This window comes from Vipera berus (assembly GCF_964194415.1).
Source record: "Vipera berus genome assembly, chromosome: 1".
NCBI classification, from domain to species: Eukaryota; Metazoa; Chordata; class Lepidosauria; order Squamata; family Viperidae; genus Vipera; species Vipera berus.
Genome location: NC_138202.1, coordinates 331,095,534 through 331,109,112, shown reverse-complemented (window position 1 = coordinate 331,109,112; position 13,579 = coordinate 331,095,534). Strand labels below are relative to the sequence as shown.

At 37.2% G+C, this 13,579-nt stretch overlaps 1 protein-coding gene across 1 annotated transcript; it reads right to left on the bottom strand.

Annotated features, from left to right (window-relative positions):
* Positions 1-450: 450 nt before the first annotated feature.
* On the bottom strand, positions 451-12,098 carry PEX13 (peroxisomal biogenesis factor 13). The gene is made up of 4 exons (XM_081315395.1): positions 11,988-12,098; positions 9,039-9,736; positions 7,150-7,275; positions 451-2,570 (listed from the first exon to the last, which is right to left on the bottom strand). Exons 1-4 carry the CDS (start codon positions 12,035-12,037, stop codon positions 2,272-2,274), a joined length of 1,173 nt encoding a protein of 390 aa, XP_081171521.1. The 5' UTR covers positions 12,038-12,098; the 3' UTR covers positions 451-2,271.
* Between the last annotated feature and the right edge of the window lie 1,481 nt (positions 12,099-13,579).

The following is a 13,579-nucleotide window of genomic DNA, read 5'->3' as shown; positions in this document are numbered from 1 at the left end:
AATTAGGCCAAATATGCCTTGTCAGCAGTAGAAACAAGAAGGTGGAACAGATGAACTGGGGTAAGGAGTGCAGGGTGGCAGGGAGCCAAAAGGGCAGATGGGGGGAAATAGTGGGGTGGGAGTGGTAGGAGTGCCCTTGCATTCACAAGCACATGCAGGCTGTCAAGTTCACGAATTCTGATCATGTGATGCAATGGCCAAAACTTCAAACTGGCTGAATGAACAAATTGTACAAACTCCCTATATATGATGTGTCGCCACGTATCGCGACATTTTTTACATTGCCGGAGCTGGAGTGGGCATGGTCTCTGCATGATGCAACTGGCCTGTGGGCCGGCAGTTTGACATCCTTGCCCTAGACTGAAGTAAATTCACATACAAAAAAGATTATAGTAAATTCAAGTAAACTTCCCAAGAAACCTATCAAATTCAAGACTATTCAACTTTTTATTGAAAGTAGATAATCCTTTTTATTAGAATTCAACACATTTATAATAGTAAAGTATCAGAAAAATCTAATCTTTTAAACCTTGATTTGAAGGTCAGTTACAATCTGGAATCTACTCTTTTTACCACCAGATGCTAGCTAGGCAATCAGTAGGCAAGAAAAACTGATTTCAGGTACTAGATCTACATCAACATCTTTACCTAACTTTCCTTGTATGTTTTTGGAGGAAAACTGGGGTACCAATTTACATTACAGAGCTTCATGCAAGCCCACAACCATGTAAATAAATAAATGTGTGCAATTGATTATTCAGGTCCGACCCACCTTCAGTCTAATCCTAGTTTTTCATTTTTGTGGCTTTCAGCTACCAATCTTATCAAATCAGAAATTCAAGTATTTTAATTAGAAATTACTGCATTGCTTCTTCACTAAATGAAAGGGATAAAAAAAAATATTCTCTCAAGGCCCTTAGCAGATTGACTAAATATGAAAGGTATGGGGGGAAAAGTATTTCCACGTAGGGTACTCTCATTTGAGCTCTTTGTTCTGTGCTGTAATTTACTTGAAGATACAAAGCTGTTTAGAATTCTTAAAAAAAGGTTTGTAGCACAGCTGCAATTAAAATATGTATAGAAGAGTTTTAATTTAAAATTAAGGATATCAATTTGTATTTTTCAATTTGGAAATACATTTATTCCAAAATAGAGAAAAAATCAAGTGTATAATTTTGTTGCATTGTAAGTTCAAAGTATTTTAAGCTATCAGCACTATAAAATGTGATTTTTATGAGCAGAAGTTTTATCTTTGTGTCAATATGGCTTTGTAAACAACACCTCACACATTTTGGATACATAAGCCATGTTCAACATTCTTACTAGAGCCATTACTACAGATTTACTAAGCAGAATGTTTAGTGAAACAACATAGTTGTTTTCTAACTACAGAAAAACATGTATTTATCATTTTTATCAATCACTAGGCTCAGACTATGTGACAATGACATAATTAACTTTAAAACATACAGATATTGCCAATTTATGCTGAGCTTGAGCCTCTATGAAGTATTCTTGACAGAACATGTTTCAGTAAAACGATGGAGGGAAATTGTTACATAATTTATCTGGAAGAACAAGTGGCAATGTGGCTTTTAACATATAGCAAGTAACTTCCAATCCAAATTAAGAGAATTACATCAAGCTTCAAATGCAATGCTATAAAGCAGTAAAAAAATCCCCAGCTTCCATAATGAGGCATATAAAAAGAGATCTATCAGTATATACTGTGTAGAACTATAATTAGATGGACTTTTTACTGTTTTTAAAAGCATATTACATATATTTGTTTCTATCCAGTGTAAGTTTTCCTATTGCTATCTCCCGGAATCAGATTTTCCTTGTATCTCACAAAAATGCTGTACAAAAATGACAGACACAAGGTACAGTCAAAACCTCTGAAAACAGTTTTTCACCACAATGCTACTATATGGAGCAAATTCTTTAGACTTCAAAAAGTGGCTTAAGGATCTATCTGAAGCCTTAGTGTCAGCTTCTTCAGATCAGAATATGATATGTTGACTCTACAGTCACCAATGTCTGAGATCATATAATGGCCATTAGCATATCTTACCCAACAACCTAATGTTCAATGAATCTAACAGGACTTACGCCAATGACAAATATCCCTATGCCTGATGCTACCAGGTGTGAATAGTACATTACTTGGATACTGTCAATAATTTTAGCATTTTGCTACTTACTACTAAATGGCTACCCTAAAGTATTATTGGTGAATGCAGTCCAATATCTCTGATAAATCTTCAAACATCAAAAATCTTCTTTATTTCCACTAAGCAGAGGAGAGTTTGATTTGACAGGGGTTTTGTTTGTTTCCACAAAAACAGACTCAAAAGCAGCCTCTTGCTCCTCCAAAGCACCAGCAGTCGTGCTTTCTTGACCCAGAGAAGTATTGCTGACTGAGGATTGATGCTCTGCAATCTTCTCTGTCTCTAAGGTTTTTCTCCCTTTTCTTTTACCAAGTATTCGGACATAATTAGCTGGTATGAGTCCTGTTGTTTGACCGTCACGGCTGGCCAAAAGCCAGCCACGTATCTTGGGTTGTCGTTCTGGTAAGAAAAACAAAACACATGCAATTACCAGAAAATTCTTATATATAATGACAGAGAACTAATAAAAGTGTATTAGAGAACTTAAGACAGTTAAATTAGATTTATATAATTATCCTAAAGCTTTTCAAATTGCAATAAAAACCTACCTGAAGAAAGACTTAGAATGTTTATGGTTAGCAAAAGTTAAATTATCAAAGTTAATGTTTAAACAAAAAGGACAATGAAGGTGTTTCTTAAAGGGACTCATTTACATGTATCAACAATGAAATTTCTATTAGGAGTAGAGGTCTTTTTAGATAGTCAGATCCTAACCCATTTTAAAGGTTAGCAAAGAAACTGGCAATCTGTGCAGAACATTCAGTGCACTGCAATTTACAAGAATCCCTGTAACTTATTCCAGTTAATAACCTAGTAGTCATATTTAACACAGACTGTCCCTTTTGAACACATTTTAAGGGTAGTACAGGTAGTCCTTGATTTACAATTCATTTAGTGCAGGGGTAGGCAACCTTGGCTCTTTTATGACTCGTGGACTTCAACTCCCAGAATTCCTGACTCGTGGACTTCAACTCCCAGAATTCCTGAGCCAGCCATGCTGGCTCAGGAATTCTGGGAGTTGAAGTCCACGAGCCATAAAAGAACCAAGGTGCTTACTCCTGATTTAGTGACTGTTCAAGGTTATAATATGATTGAAAAAAGTAACGTGACCACTTTTCACATTTATGACCATTATAGCATCCCCATGGTTACATAATCAAAACTCAGATGCTTGGGAACTGGTTCATATTTATTATGGTTGCAGTGTCCTGGGGTCATATGATCCTCTTCTGTGATCTTCTGACAAGCAAGGTCAATGGGGAAACCAGATTCACATAACTGTGTTCCTAACTTATGGAACTGTGTTCCTAACTGCATGGAATTGTACCTTGCCATTTTTGCCATCTACAATCCAACAGCAGAAAATCAAGGTGTACTTCCATACTATAAATATGCTCTTTGGGGGGTAGTGCAAAGCTAAGATTAATCCCAGTTTCCTGTCCTGTTCATCCATAGTACCTCTATCTTCCAGGTTTCTCTTTCTCAGCTAGTTATGACTGAATTTACACAATACTGAATGGCTGCTTCATAGAGCTTAATGCTAAAGACCAATGAGTCCTGGGTTAGTGACTGCTTAGTATCATCAACCCGACTGTAAAACTATAGAGTTCAGAACTTGAGAAGAGCAGCATTATTCTTGAACTCATGAACAGAAAATAAAGAAAAGGCACCAAACCAATAAGGAATAGAAGCAGTACAACCATGATCCTTAAGAAAAATATAGCCAGATTCAAAATAGATATATTGTCATTGGTGAACTTATTCAGGCATCGCCAATTTGCTCCCCATTTCCCAGTTGGTTTTGTGTGTGTTTGTCATGGCCTTTAGAGTATGACCTTAAAAGCAGAGGTTGTCTTGTTTTTTAAACATAATCTAGGGAATATTTTTAAATGCAACCACTCCAAAATGGTTGTATTTAAAGATATTAATGCAGGAATGTTGTCTAAATGCAATTTTGTTTCTGGTTACTTGATCCCTTCTGGATAAGGAAGGTTTGAGGAATCTATTGCAGAGTTGTGGTGAGAATTAGATAAATCAAATCAAATCAATAAAATTACACAGTGTATCTGATGGTTAAAGTTCTTTGTATCTATTTAGAGCTGGACTGCAACTGTGCTGGTCCTGTAGAGATGACTGGGGTTCAATCTTGTCAAATTATTTGGGCAGTTTAGTTACTCCTGAGATAGAGTCCTTAGAAGGTTAGATTCTGCCACCTGTGGGTAAGATCCATGCCTCTCCTGTTGGAACCTGACCTCCCAGGATGTAGCATTGGCTGAATACAAACAGAGGTAAATGCCTCTTTGTGAGAGGTAGCTGGACCTAGCTGTATTCTATACTTTTTTCTCCCCAATCTCCAACCTCTTCCTTTTGTCTGAAGATTTATTAAATTTCTATTCCACCCATTTCACTTGATACAGCAACTGAGTAGCTTACAATATAATAAAAGGTAAAAAATACTAAAAAGATAATTAAAATTAGAAAAACTGAGTAGACAAGATTGAACAAAAAAGCTAAAAACCAAAATCATTGGCAGGCGGCCTGGTGGTGGTGATCTTCAGGATTCCCAACACAGCATCCAATTCTGGACCATGGTTGAAATTATGTTAAGATTCTTTCGCAACAGAGATATATTGTGGAGTGGAAAAAGTGGATTGATTATATTCAGAATAAATATGGGACTAAAAAGTTTCACTTAGCATTTGAATAAGTACAGATGTGATATTTATATGGCTTGTAGTTATTTTATAAGAGTTAAAGTGCGATAGATTTAATAGTTTATTGTTGTTTGCATATGGTAGACTAGGATTGTTTGTATTTTTATACCTTGTATTTAGCTCTGGGAAGTCGGGGAGGGGGGAGGGGGAGGGAGGGAGGTATTGGGGAGGGTTGGGAAGAGGGGAGGGGGTTGGGAGGAGTTTTGTTTTGTTGTGGTAAAAATAAAATGTACTGTAAAACTTTTCAATAAAAAAAGATATTATGTTAAGATTCTATGCCATAATTATGATCAATGCCAATTTTAGTTTATTTTCCTAAACAATAGCTTCACACATCAGCTAAGAATTGCTCTGGTCTCAGGGCACAACAATTTGGAACAGAAAGCAGTCCAGCAAATATACTGGTGGCGAAGACACTGGCCTGGGCATGGCCATGTACCACCTGCCATGTGCCAATGTACCACCAGTACCACGTTCCACCAGTTGAAAAGCCCTGATCTAGGTTACATGCTATGGCTAGCTTCATGCAACATGCTAAACCCTACTTCCAGATTAAAAAAGCAACACTGTTATATTCATGTAATATGCTACATATATGACTGAGGTCACAGAAACATTAAATCTTTAATTATCCAACATCATTTTAACCTAATTTCACTTGTTACACAAACCAAGCCTCTTACACAAGAATAAATCTCTGATTCATAGGTAGTTATTGCCTATAAAATCTTTCATGGCATGGGTCCTAGTTATTTGCAGGACCACATTTTTTCCAACTACTGTTTCTGCTTGGCTCAACAGATCTTAGGTGCACAATGGGACCCATTCATTAAGTAGTGCTATGTGGCAGGGACCAGGATGTGGGTCTTCTCTATTGTAGCCTGTTGTCTGAAAAATCATACTCCTTAACATTCATTTGGCATTTCACAAATTGCTGGAGACATGGATGTTCCTCTAGATTAGGGGTGTCAAGCTGCCGGCCTGCGGAAGCTGCGCCCACCCCATTGCTGACAATGGCAAAAGTCCCAATATGTTGCGTGACGTCACATGATGTCGTGAGTTTGACATGTCTGCTCTAGATCATGGAGGCCAAACTCTTCACATCACGTGACGTGTTGCAACGTATCACAACTTTTTCACATTGCCGGCAGCCTCCGCATGATACAACTGGCCCATGGGCCAGCAGTTTTGACACCTCTGCTCTATAGGTAGGATTGATTGTAGATAGATAAGCCCTCATTGTGGTTTCACTGACTTTTCTGTACTTACACGATGTCTCATTGCTCTCACGTGTCAGTTGTTTTGTTATTTATTCTTTTTTAATCTTGCATTGGTTGCCTTGAGTTGCAATTGCAAGATGGGCCAGTATATAAATATACAGTAATATATAAGCTGATATTAAAACTATGTTTAGAGTGAACACTGTAAGCCACTCAAAATTACCTCAAGGTGAAATAGGTGGCAAACAAATTTAATAAATAAAAACAAATGGGAATGCATCTTTAGCTAACCTTTTAGACATGTTTATCTGGGCATATTCCACTGAAACGATGGGATTTAGTTCCAGATAAATCTGGATGGAAATAAATATTAATATAAGAAAAAACTGATATAAACTAGTCGATCTGTGGGATGTAGTTGAAGGAGTACAGAATGAGTGGACTGGAAGAGATCTTAGGAAATTAATGGGAAAGGGCCAAATATATACAGGTAATCCTCAATTTATGAGCATAATTAAGGCTGGAATTATGGTCATAAATTATGCCAGTCGTTAAGTGGGTTACTACACAACTGCGCTCAATTTTACTTTTATGCGAACATGGAAAACCCACTGCACCCGATGGATGTTTTTGCTGAAAATCCAAATGCCGAAAATGTGACCATGTGAGCACCTCCCCTCCCACTGGTAGTCATAATTTTGAAACCGGGTTGTAAATAGCTCTGAGGAGGTCCACTGTAACTTTGAATGGTCGCTAAGTGATGTCATAAGTCATGGACTACCTGTATAACTTCAAGCCTCCAATTAATATATTGGCTAAGTCAGTGAACAAATTTAATAGTGCAAATCCACATACTTCTATGAAAATATGTGAACAAGGACCTTCTTTATTGATATTTGCAAGTAGATGCTTCTGCATCTATGAGATCAAAAAAGGTTTTCTTCCAATTTCTCATTAACCATTCAATTGAGCCACAAGATAAATATCTTTTCTGTTTTGATTTCTCTGAGAATGCTGGACTATTTTAAAATAAACTTATCTTACCTTTGGGTGCCAATTTTAACATTTCACCTGCACGGAAAGAAATTTCTTCTTCTGAAATAGCATTGAAGTCATATTCTGCTCTTCCAACAACATGATCATCCTCTCCACTGGCCCAGTCACTGGAAACTGTTTCACAGAACAAAGAATAAATAGTTCCATAACCTTGCTGGTGAGCGTGCAATCCCTGAACTTATTGAGAGAGGCATGATATAAGAACAGTCTTTAGAACCAAATACAGGAAATCCACTTCAAACCTTTGCAAGCCACTCTGTAAATAGTTAAAAGTTAGAAATGTAAAATTTGCACAATGAATGGCTAATGTTTATGGTATGTAAATTAAAAGGAAACAGAACTCCAGTTTTTATTTTTTCCAAAATTGTCCAAACAAGTAACAAAGAAATCTGGCTTCAAATTCCTCTGTAAAAGACTAGATGTAGATTAAATAAATCAATTAACAAAGTTTAATATGCATAATGCTTATAAAACTTAAGTCTGTTTTTAATTTCTTGCAAATTCTATTAAAATAGTTTAGATCTCCAGTATCCCTGATCTTGATCTCTTATTTTTAAATCTTGGAAGCAGCTACATTTATAACAATCAATTTGACTTTTGAAAAGCTTTGTAGAAGGCAAGTAAAACACTTGAGATCCAGGTTATTCATAGCTGTACACTATATTATGCCATGTCCTAATAATAAACTTTTAAAATTATGTTGGCCTTTCCCTGTCATTATATCATTTTAGGAAATGATTTTAATCCTTTCCCATTTTTATTTTATGCTTTTATAGCTTCTCTAAAATGCTTTGTGATTTCTAAACTATGAGTTGCAAATAATTCATTTAATAAATAAAACAACCTATTCCGGCAATTATCAAGGTAATTCACAATGACTAAATCCCTTTTACCTACCTTCTTTCTTCCACATGATATCAAGATTCTACTAACTATTCATAAATGCATGCATTGGTTCCCCCCTCTCTCTCTCTCTCTCTCTTTCCCTCTCTCTCTCTCTCTCTCTCACACACACACACACACGTAGTCTTTAGCTTGCAACCATAATTGAGCCCAAAATTTATGTTGCTAAGTGGTACCTTTTGTTAAGTGAGTTTTGCCCTATTTTACAACTTCTCTTGCCACAGTTAAGTGAATCATTGTGGTCGTTAATAAATGGGTTGTTGAGTGAATCTGGCTTCCCCATTGACTTTACTTGTCATAAAAGCTGATCACATGACCCTGGGACCTTGCAACCATCATAAATATGAGTCAGTTGCCAAGTATTTAAATTTTGATCACGAGACCTTGAGAGTGCTGCAATGGTCATAAGTGTGAAAAATGGTCATGTTACTTTTTTCAGTGCCATAACTTTGAAGGGTCACTAAATGAACTGTTGTAAGTTGAGGACTGTATGTATGTATGTACATGTGTATGTATGTATTACCTTATCTCTCTCTATCTATCTATCTAGAATGAATTTTTAATAGTTTAATTATTCTTGCATCCTTAAAACCATTTCTAACTTTTAAAACTTTTAATTCTAAAATTTTAACTCTAATTTTAATTTTTAAAATTGTAAATGTTAAATCAAATGTTAAATTAAAGTGAGTCCCTGAATGAGGGAGATGAGTGGTTAAGGTTGATATATAATTTTTCATGTACATTGCCCAGAGTGCCTCTTTGAGGGAGATGGTTTAGAAATGTAAAATGTAAATAAATAAAATTAAAATAAACATACCTGTCATACTTGTCATTAAAGGTTGTCTTAATATTGATTCAGTTTTCTAATTTAAACAAGATTTGAAGCAGTTTGCAAATTCTGCTCATACCCCACAGCTTAAATACCAGAGGACAAAAAATGCTTCTATTTCAAATCAAACAGATATCTTCTTTACCTGTTTCATCATCACTGTAAGTGGATAGTAGCTTCCATATAAGGTAGGGACCGCCTAAAACCACGGCAAAAAATAGGAAAATGGGCCAGGATTTTGCAGAGTTAGCTGCCTTATCTTCTGGACCAATGCAGGCCACAGTTCCTTTACTTTCCGCCCACAAATCATCATTCTCTGAGCTCCTTCTCATACCCAGTAACCTCTGCAGCCATCTGTAGAAATACCTTATAGTTCTGACTAATGCAAAGGCTGAAAATACCTTGGTAAAATGTATTTTGAGCCTGGAAAAGTGATTGGCAACATCCAGTACAGCTCGGAAACTGTTGTAGACAGCTGAAAATGTAGCATCCATCATCATGCTGACAGAGGCAAAGGCATGGACTATGCTTTCAATGGACTGAAATGCACCCCGGCTGCTTTCCTCAGCTTGTTGAACAAATCGACTGGTAGGAATATCATCCATTCGAAAACGACTGTAGCCCAAGCCACCATATCCATAATTATATGGGTTGTAATTTCCATAAAAAGAATTCCCATATGTGCCATAGCCTGCAGAAAAAGAGCTGCCATATGCAGGCCTGAAGGTATTAAGAGCAGTGCTCCCAGTCTGTTGTGAAGGCCTTGGCAGAATAGGAGGCGGAATTCGAGTGAGTGTGGGCTGTCCAGGTCTAGTCACTTGACTGACTCCTACATCAGCAGATCTAAAATTCAGAAGTTTTCTGTTAATATATAGAATAATTCTTAAAAGTAAACATAATTCATATGCACTCTGTGTATGTTTTTAAATTCATGCTAACTATGACTTATACCATTTTTAATTGCTCCTACCCAGTCAGTAGATTTAAAAATTTTACAAAGACAAAAAAGAGGAAATAAAGGAAGGCAGAAGAGGCTATGAAATATAAGCATTGTCATGTCTTGCTTACTTCAGTATAAGCAGACTACTTAACAATTCCAAACAACATGGATATGCATTATTCTCAACCCAACTTTGCAGCCAACTGCCACCCATATTTTATTACTCCTTGCCAAAAGTGGTGTGTGCAATCTCCACTAGCACAGGCAGTGCTATGTATTGTGACAATTGTACCTCATTTGAAATAACATCTCTGCTCCAAGTGGCAAGTATGTCACATGTCCTTGTGCTTAAACTGGTTGATGGGACTTTTCTTTTTTAACTGACTCCACTAGTGAAACAGTGAATTTCCCTTTTTGTTCATTAGTTCTTTTTAATCAGTATACTAGAGTAGTAGTAAAATAGTGAACCTTATTTTCCTTTTAAATTGGTTCTATGAAAATAATCTAAAAATGGGAAAATGGCAGAATGACAGGATGGTGATGATGGCTAGTACAGGGAAAAGGAAGGCTGTAAGAATAAGAAAGGGTTGGGGGACGTAAAATCATAGGTGTCTATGAATGAATGTGTTCTTATGCGTGAGTACAAAGAAAAGAAATAAGAATATGTGATTACAAATCTGCAACATATTACTTCACAGAACAGTTGTTAGACAAGGTGCTGTCTACTTTATGGAAAGAACAGAACAGAATAGGTCATTGTGTATTTCACAACTAAATTAAGTGCTGTCCACAGTGCACACTACACACAAGTAAAAACCATAAGTAAAAGCATACATTACGTACACACATCCTTCACATTCTATTCACTATTATGCTGCCCCCAATATTGCACTTCTATGTTGCACTATACAGTATATACGGTAATATGGTTACAGCTCTGGGATAAGAACTATTTTTCAGCCTATTTGTCTTTGTTTTTATTACCTTGTACCATCTGCAAGATGGTAACAGTTCAAAACCAGAATGTCTGGGATGAGATGAGATGAAGGAAAATTGTGTATTTATATGATTTTTATACTGTCACAATATGTGATTCTCACTTATTTACAGTAAATAAAACATCCACTGTATAATAACAATGAAAAATATTCATAATTGTCTTAAAATTGGAGCACAGTAAAGCTTATGGATTGACCAAACTTAGTTGTCTCCCGAGTTAAGTCTGGAGAGAAATGCAGCTTATGCAGGTATATTATGCAATCTTAATTATGTAGAGAATGTAAGTAGGAAGCAATAAAAACTGCTCTACCACACCTATTTAATGGAAAAGAAGGGAGAAGTAGGAGGAAAGCAAGTATGTCATAATAGGTGTAAACTACCACAGCATGCAATCAACAAGCTGTTGCACTTTAAGTAGGTACAATCCCACTGGAAAAACCATTTTAAATTAATTTCCAGAGCAAAATTTAAAACATCCAGGAGTCAGAAAACCTAACTGCACAAACTTAACCAACCAACTCAGCATTCGTTCAAGATATACCCTGACACAATCCAGAAAAGCATACAAAGCTGACAAATTCCAAGGTGGAAAAACAGAAAGAAAACAAATATTCACAATGATGCCATGTTTTATCCTTTTTTCCCTAGAGCAAAAAAAAAAATTCCTTAGAAATAAACCTGATTAAGGGAGAAGAAAAAAGAGGAACACCTGACTTTGCCTTGAGTTAAGTACGGAGGACAATTTGTGTGAAATACAAGTACAGTAATGAATTTTGAGAGGGGGGGGTAGGAAATCCTTCAGTCTGCTTCCACTCATCCTCACGTGGAAGACGGAGTAACAGCTGTCCTTCTTTTGCACCCTCATCTAATCTACAACCAAGTGAATCTGGAAGAGTGGCGGGGCAGGAGGTTTAGAGATCAAGGTGGGTCTCCGAAATTTATTTTTTTCAACAATCAACACAATCCGTAGCTTTGAACGAAAGCACCTGAGCATGCGCAGAGTACCATCCCTGCCCGACTAAAAAACTCCCCATCCCCCTTTCCGTGGAAGGTCCCGTTTAAGTAGTAATAATTAAGCTCTGAAGTGGAGCAGCTATTTCTTCTTCTATGCTCCTTACTCGCCCGCCTTGCACCCGCAACCACCACCAAACTTACAGCCGCCGGTTCTCCCACGGTTTGGGAGGGGGCGGTTGATTGGCCGCCATCACCGCGCAAGGAGACCCTCGCTCGAGCGCTGCTCCTGCTTCTTTGGAGAAAGCCGAGCTATCGAACTTACGCCAGAACCGCGCCGGCTTCATCAGCTCGCGCGACGAAAGCGTTGATCGACTATTTCTGGCTGTGATACATGCTTCCTATTTATTCAAGTCAAAGAGAAGCGTGAAAAGGAAACCAAGCAGCACTTCCGCAAATATGCCTCTATGTTTTAATTGCACCATTGCCTTAAGTTTTCTAATTTATTTGAAAACGGCATTAAGACAATATTTTTATTCCGTTGATTCATGAAATTATCCAGTAGGGCTATTGACTTGGGAGGCCGGTGTGTGGTTAACATAGTGTGGTGGGATGGAGGGTTTGTTGTCACTGTGTGTTGGGGGGAGAGAGCACGGGGGGGGGAAGGCTCAGCTAATCTCAATGTACACATGTACTTTGACAATAAAGGTTTATTATTTATTATATTATTATTATTATCTTTAAAATGTGTTTACGTGGCCGTCAGTTATACGTCTTTCTTAGGGCTAACCAGGCCACGTTTAATCTTACTTCTTTTTTTAACCTTCCACTCGGTCACTTTATATATTTTAGTTCTGAAACAGCATTGAAAATATTGTGCAACACTCGAATAAAGCGGCTTGCATTAACACTTGTTCCCCGTTTGAACTATTTTCTTCCTCTTACGTGAGTTTAAAAACTCAATCACATCTTTCTTTACTTGGAAAAGGTTTTTTTTTTACTTTGTGCATAATTACTCTGATCAAGTCTTCAATATAAATTCAGAGTTATATTTCAAGGAAACATTTTCTTTCAACAATTCAAGAAATGTCCTTTCTTTCGTTCTTTCTTTGTTCTTTCCTCTAGCCACCCTTTTCTTTAATCTCGGTATGCTATCACCATCCTTCATCAAACCGTTGAAAATTCAGAGAAACAGTAAAGATCTTGCATCCTTGCACAGTTGCGCTCCGGAACAATTATTTCCGAGAAAGCGTTTCCTTCCCATCCGGAAGTGAGGAACAGGCATTGATAGGGGCGTGGCAGGTAAATAGTTCCCCCTATTCCTCCTATTGACATAGGCGAAAAGGTAGGCGATCGTTGGACGTTACGTTCGGGGTTTTGTTTGTTTGTTTTAGCAGAGTAGAAAGGTTTTGTAGACTACTTTGATTCCTTGATTTCTTGTAGCAACATAAAGGGATAGAGTTAACAATACTTTGCCAATGCTTATTCGGAGGTAAGTCACAGTTTCTGTGGGATTTGCGTGCTCGCTAATATACGCTAGCAGCGCAGACCACACAGTATACGTTCCAGTATCCCGGTTGAATTTCTATTAATATACAACGCCCAATATAGTTTATGCGACCACTATCCCGACCGTTCTAGGGGAGGATGCGAGTTAGACAGATTTTCCTTTCCTGTATGGCAGCATCAGGGATCCTGAAGACTTTAATCTAGCCACATTATAAACATAATGAGTGCTCGAAAAGATTCTCAGATCTTTCTCTATAGCATATTGAAATCCATCCAACCTGAGGGGC